Source organism: Ictalurus punctatus, chromosome 11, assembly GCF_001660625.3.
Source record: "Ictalurus punctatus breed USDA103 chromosome 11, Coco_2.0, whole genome shotgun sequence".
Classification (NCBI taxonomy): Eukaryota; Metazoa; Chordata; class Actinopteri; order Siluriformes; family Ictaluridae; genus Ictalurus; species Ictalurus punctatus.
The window spans coordinates 25,394,386-25,401,198 of record NC_030426.2 but is presented as its reverse complement, the minus strand read 5'-3'; the positions used below and the strand labels follow the sequence as shown (position 1 = coordinate 25,401,198).

General features: G+C 43.7%; 1 protein-coding gene across 1 annotated transcript in view; it reads left to right on the top strand.

Annotated features, from left to right (window-relative positions):
• The window catches only part of LOC108271686 (diencephalon/mesencephalon homeobox protein 1-B-like), a 7,220-nt gene extending 952 nt beyond the window's left edge, over window positions 1-6,268 (top strand). Inside the window, exons 2-4 of the mRNA XM_017479399.3 lie at window positions 814-992; window positions 2,185-2,560; window positions 3,839-6,268. Coding sequence (XP_017334888.1) covers window positions 814-992; window positions 2,185-2,560; window positions 3,839-4,266 — 983 coding nt within the window. The 3' untranslated portion in view covers window positions 4,267-6,268. The remainder of the gene's footprint in view (window positions 1-813; window positions 993-2,184; window positions 2,561-3,838) is intronic.
• The last annotated feature ends 545 nt before the right edge of the window (window positions 6,269-6,813 follow it).

Sequence of the window (6,813 nt, the reverse complement as noted above, 5' to 3'; positions counted from 1 at the left end):
GGAACGTAAGCGTAGAGACCACATAACTTGTTTTAAAATGGTAATTGTTGGCGGTTTGCGTCAGGGTGTGCTGTTATGAAGAATAATTAGCTTCAGGGTGGTAACAGTAGCTTCATATCATCACACCCACCCCATCGTTGGTAATTTTCCTACAACAGAACACACCAGGTGCTTTATTCTTCATTTATTAGTAATAATGAAAGAACATCTGTCATTTCCGGTATACAAACTTTTGCACTCAGTGATACACATCACTCTGAAAAGCTCAGCGTAACCTGGTTTTTGGTTTGGCAAGCTCTTGTGATGACATCACTTCAAATATTTCTAATTTATTCAAAAGTAATGTTAAATACAAACACAAATCGATCTTTTTATTAAACGTTATGTATTTCGTCGCTTGCGTTAAACCCAGAATAGAAATAAAGGCGTGGTTAAGATAGATACAGTTAACTTATATTCATATTCAACTAACTGACCTCAGTTAATAGACTTACACTGATATAATAAAACTCCTGATGATTAATAAATAAACACCAAGCATTCGCATGCATAATATTTTCCCGAATCTTGTAATCCAGTAAACTAACGTGAGCTAACTTGACAGAATATGTGATCAAACTTAATCTGTGCAATCATAAAACTACGTTTAAGGACTGGATGGATATTCAGAATGTGTAAAAGGCTTTTTTTTTCCACTTCATGTACAGGCTCGAAGACCCGTAACCCATAATATAGCCTCAAGACAAATGGCTAAGCCTGGTTGTACCTGTGATGGATATAAAAGGAAGGTTGTGTTTTGTTTGGTTTGTTCAGACATCATCCTGGAGGCGAGGTACGGCTCTCAGCACAGGAAGCAGCGGCGGAGTCGCACAGCCTTCACCGCTCAGCAGCTGGAGGCACTCGAGAAAACCTTCCAGAAAACACATTACCCCGATGTAGTGATGAGGGAACGGCTGGCAATGTGCACCAACCTGCCTGAGGCTCGAGTACAGGTGCACACACACACACACACACACACACACACACATTTAGAGCAATATTATTTCTGTCCAAAGAACCATGGCACTGTTGTTGTAACAAAATTCTTTAGCTGGTGTTTCAACCTTTGTGATTGAAAATGATGGGGGGGGTAGGTGACCAGGAAATCCTGTAACAGGATTTTCGTGGGAGGGGCTTAGTGGTTAGCATGTTTGCCTCATACCTCCAGGGTTCGATTCCCACCTCCGCCCTGTGTGCATGGAGTTTGCATGTTCTCCCCATGATTCGGGGGTTTCTTCCGGGTACTCCGGTTTCCTACCCTAGTCCAAAGACATGCGGTGTAAGTTGATTAGCATTTCCAAATTGTCCATAGTAAATGGTAAATTTTCTGCATTTATATAGCACTTTTTTACCCTTAGCTGTTCTACAAAGCGCTTAATGCTGGTTCTCATTCACCCATTCACATACACACACACACTCACACTCAACGGTAGCAGAGCTGCCATGCAAGGCGCTAACTTGCCATCCGGAGCAAACTGGGGTTCAGTGTCTTGCCCAAGGACACTTCGGTATGTGGAGTCATGTGGGCCGGGAATCGAACCACCAACCCTACGATTAGTGGATAACCCGCTCTACCACAACTTCCGCCCTTGGAGGGCATGAAAGGGTGTGAATGGGTGTGTGAGTGTGTGTGATTGTGGGTTTGGCCCCGTCCAGGCTGTCCCCCGCCTTGTGCCCCGAGTCCCCTTGGATAGGCTCCAGGTTCTCTGCGACCCTGTGTAGAATAAGAAAATACAGAAGATCCATACCTACAGAAAATGGAAGGATGGTTGTAAATTACATGTACAGAATACTGTATGCGTATGACGTGTTAAGTCGAGGCTAGTGGACTGGACCTTGTGTCCACGCAGCTGAAGCTGATTCATCATTTGTACTCAAATGTCAGTAAAGGTTACAGCCACTCGTTTTGCAACTTGAACTTGGTATGACAATTAAACATTTTTCTCTGAAAAGTAATGAATTCCTCGTCCTCTGTTTGAGGTTTTACATCAGGGTGTCCTCTCTGAATTTCGCCATAATATCAGCGCAGTCTGAAAGCTGAGACTCAATCAGAAAGTCCAAAAGAAAGATTATTACAAAAATCTGTGACGGAACATGTCACATTTTCCGCTGTAATTTACATTATTATCATTTCTCCTCTGCTAGGTATGGTTTAAGAACAGACGAGCGAAGTTCCGCAAGAAGCAGCGCAGTCTGCAGAAAGAGCAGCTCCAGAAGCAGAAGGAGGCGGAGTCAGAAGGGAACCAGGAAGCAGAGAATAAAGAAGAAGTACCACCTACAAGAACACCTCAAACTCCACCTTCACCTTCAGACGGGACTCGAGCCATGCTTCCGCCTCCGGACGAGCTGAGCGAGGAAGTGAACGTTACGTCACCTGAGCACTCGGGGGCGGAGTCAGGAGCAGAGGATTTGACTGACAGAGAGGACGAGCCGCCATCGTTCGGACAGGAGGAGAAAGGGACGGGGCAAGCACTGACAGGTGGCACAACGCCACCATGCAAACCACTCAGTCCAAAATCAGGTAACTCACTCACGGCATGGATCCTGAACTTCTTTTACAACTTAAGTAATAGAAGTGGGATTACTTCTGGGTGAAAGGTCATTCCTGAAGTCGTTTTGTTCCAGTAACCACAGGGCATTAAGTGGCACATTTTTTGGGGTGGAGGAGGGAAGGGGGCGGGAATAGCTGAACAGTAAACCATCAGGGATAAGTGATATTTATCCCAGAGCACTGTTGAATTATCACTTTTGATCGGTCAGAAGGTTCTATAACAGTAGTGCAGCTGCAAATCACAGGTTTATATGAATACGCTCGCTTTAATACGTTATCATTACCATAGTAACTGCTTATTCACAAGGACGTGTCTGGAAGATTTATGAAAAGCAGTGGCTTTCTCCTTGCAACCCTGCCATGCACACCATTGCTGTTCAGTGTTCTCCTGATGGTCGACTCATGAACATTAAAGTGAGAGAGGCCTTTAGATGGTTAAATGTTACCCTGGATCCTTGAGGAGTATTATACGTCTTGCTCTTGGAGTGATCTTTCTTGGTCTCCACTCCTGGAGAGCGTAACAATGGTCTTGAATTCCCTCCATTTCTACACAATCTGTCTGACTGTGGATCGGTGGAGTCCAAACTCTTTAGAGATGCGTTTGTGACCTTTTCCAGCCTGATGAGCTTCAACAACTCTTTTTCCGAGGTCCTCAGTAATCTCCTTTGTCCGTGCCATGATACACTTCCACAACCATGTGTTGTGAAGATCAGATTCTGATGGATCCGCGTTCTTTAAATAAAACAGGGCGCTCACTCACACACACCTGATTATTCTCCCATTGATTGAAAACACCGGACTCTAACATCACCTTCAAATGAACTGCCAATCCTAGACGTTCAGAACATTCTAATGGGTTCACAAACTTTCAAGCACCACTGTATAACATAACTGAGAGCAGGAACTAACTTTTTTCATGGACGGTCCACAACAATAAATATACCTATAAACAGATAAAAAAAAGGACAACGCGTCGTTCTTTAATAAAGGAACTATTTTAATCACTGGCTAATTGCTGTATTAGAACAGGAATAAAATACTCCGGGACATGCTTTTCCTTTTTTTTTAAAAAAGAAAATAATCACCTTTCGTATGATAACAGTTACTTCCTCACACCACTGCATCACTGATTATTTTCCTATATCAGCATGACACCGAGTGTTTTATTCCATACGCCGTGCATAGTGAGTGAGCTGAGACACATTAACACTGCTAACACTGTACCTTTTCTCATCGTGTTCCTTCCAGATTCTCCTCTCGCCTCGCCGTCTCTCTCGTCCTCCGGCGTTCTCAGCAGCGGTTTAGTCCAGACCAACTCCTACGCGTCGTCTCCTCTCAGCCTCTTCCGTCTGCAGGAGCAGTTTCGCCAGCACATGGCTGCTACAAACAACCTAATGCATTATACGCCCTTCGACATGGCCACCTCCTCCTCCTCCTCCTCCTCCTCCTCCACCTCTTCTTCATTAGCTTACCTGGGCATGAACATGAACATGAACATGAACATGAGCATGAACATGGCATCTCCACTCAGCCCGCTGCAGTGCCAGTCTTATTACCAGTCACTGTCTCAGCAGGTGTGGAGCAGCTTAAACAGCAAGACGAGCAGCATCGAGAACTTGCGCTTCAGGGCCAAGCAGCACGCAGCCTCGCTCGGGTTGGACACGCTGCCCAACTGACCGTGATATACATATAGTGGAAATGGATTGGACTTTACCTCCGTTCTCATAAATAATTACGCTGTGTTTATTTAAACAAGATGAAATACAGGGAAATGGTGTTGCAATTCCTCACGTGTCCAGTAAATGCTTAAATATTCGAATTATAGACACCTTAAAACCAAGCATATACAGTAAGTCACCCTCTCGGTCCAGATAAAAACGTGGTGCAAAATGATTGCCACTTATACTAATAAACAAACTATTATGAATGTTAAAACCTCTGATATATTAGAGACCTAGACGGCTGACAGAGGACGCACGTGTCTCTCATCGACTTCCATTTATTTTAGCCGAATTGATTTCGTCTCAGGTTGCACGACACCACCCTGTCTAACTAAACGCTACCTTTCTTTCCCTTTAAATTAAGGACTCCTAATTGTATTAAGTGAGTAATACAAGCTGACATTATGAGTAATGAGTCTTTATTGGTCACATATACAATTGTAAAGTGAAATTCTTTTCTTCGCATACCCCAGCATACTAAGAGGTTGGGGTCAGAGCACAGGGTCAGCAATGATACAGTGCCCCCTGTAGTAGAGAAGGTTAAGGGTGTTGTTTAAGGGCCCAACAGTGGCAGCTTGGCAGTGCTGGGGCTTGAACCCCCGACCTTCTGATCATTAAACCAGGGACTTAACTGCCAAGCCATCACTGCCCCTTATCGAGCTAGGTGTTAATGCAAGAAACTGTCAGCGTTTTTTAATTCTATAAACATGGTTTGCATTTGCAATCGCTTACGTCCATTACATAACATTGTCGTCACCTGCATGGCCTCATGTACTGACGTAATGAGCTGTCTTAGTCTCTAATGCAGTGCTACTCATCTCACTTTTTGCATTCATGGACCTCTTTAGCTGGTAAACCCAACTCACCGGACTCCTGTCGAACCCCGCTTTCACGGACAATAAATACAAATTTTTTAAAAATCACAACCCCGGCCTATGCTTCATAAACTCCTGGGGCGCTCTGAACCGCACTTTAAGAACGATGACTCTAATATCTATGTGGATTTCATGCAACATACTGTAGGCTTCATCTCTCTTCCGTTCATGAAATCTTCCAGACCAATCTAAAGAGCGCCGAGGCTTCAGAAACGATGTGAACGTGTCACAGTGACGGATCCGTAACCCGTGTAAATACACTACAGTACGTTTAGGAACGATGGTCAATGATGCTAAAGGGATTCACAGCATATAAAACCTTAAACCCTGAAACATTCTGCTGTCGTGTTGCATAGATGTTGCTGTCTGGGACGTCTTTCTGTAAATGTGAATAACTTATCTGTGAAATGCAAGAAAATAAACATCATTCCTGTGAAACACATGACAAGTTCGAGTTTCATTTGTTGGTATCTAGAGAGCTTAGTGCATCACTGCGAACATGACCAATAGTTCCATTGGTGTTCCAACACCCTCCTACTCACACACACACACACACACGCAGAGTTACTGTTTCCATCCCAAAGTGGATTAGTTATAACGGTACATCACAAATTGTTTTATTAATCCCTCTTATACCATCACCATTCATTAAAAGACTGTAATTAATTAATTAATTAGCTTTATATAGGCTGATTGTGCTTTAAATCTGTTAATAGGAATGTCTGCGAGATAAGTGAGTACCCGGTGTCACTTTAATTATTTGAAATTTTCTAATTACTTCTTTTGGTTTTTGCGCGCTTTACACCCAGGCCGTTGTTTTAGGACAGTCTTCGTGACAGTTTGCGAAAAACGTGCACAAAGTTAAAGTTCGACATCTTGTTCTTATAGTCTATTATATAATCATGCATACTAACAAACATTTAAACAGGAACCTAAGGAGGGAATGAGCAACAGCTGCGTGTATTTAGTACAGGGGAGAGTTTGTAGTGCTGGGCTGAGAGGGTGGGCGTGGTGAGGAGGGGGGGCGTGGTTATCGGCAGGGATTCTGGTATCTCTGAAACTCCACTTAATGCCTTTCAAAATAAAAATAAAAAACTGTCAATACAGTACATGGCCAAAAGTATGTAGACACCTGACCATCCCATTCCAGATTTAGTCCCCTTTGCTGTTATAATAAGCTCCATTCTTCTGGGAAGGCTTTCCACTAGATTTTGGGGCGTGGCTGTTGGGATTTGTGATCATTCAGCTACAAGAGCGTTAGTGAGATCGGGTACTGATGTTGGGATGATGAGGAGGTCTGGTGTGCAGTCGGTGTTCCAGTTCATCCTGAAGGTGTTCAGTGGGGTTGAGGTCAGGACGCTCCAAGCTTAACACACCATATCCTCAAGGAGCTCGCTTTGTGCATTGTGATGCTGGAACAGGTTTGGGTCTTTTAGGTCTGGGCTTTTGTCCTGCCAGTAGTTTGAGATGCTTCTTGACGTGATCTTTTTACGTGACACTTCTAGTGTGAATTCGGGGTTACAAAGTGCTGACACTGGAGACTCCTTCCAAAAAACGTTACATAAATCTCCTTCCAGAAAACCACCACAACGACACAATTTTTGAATCCATTTATGTGGAACATCTG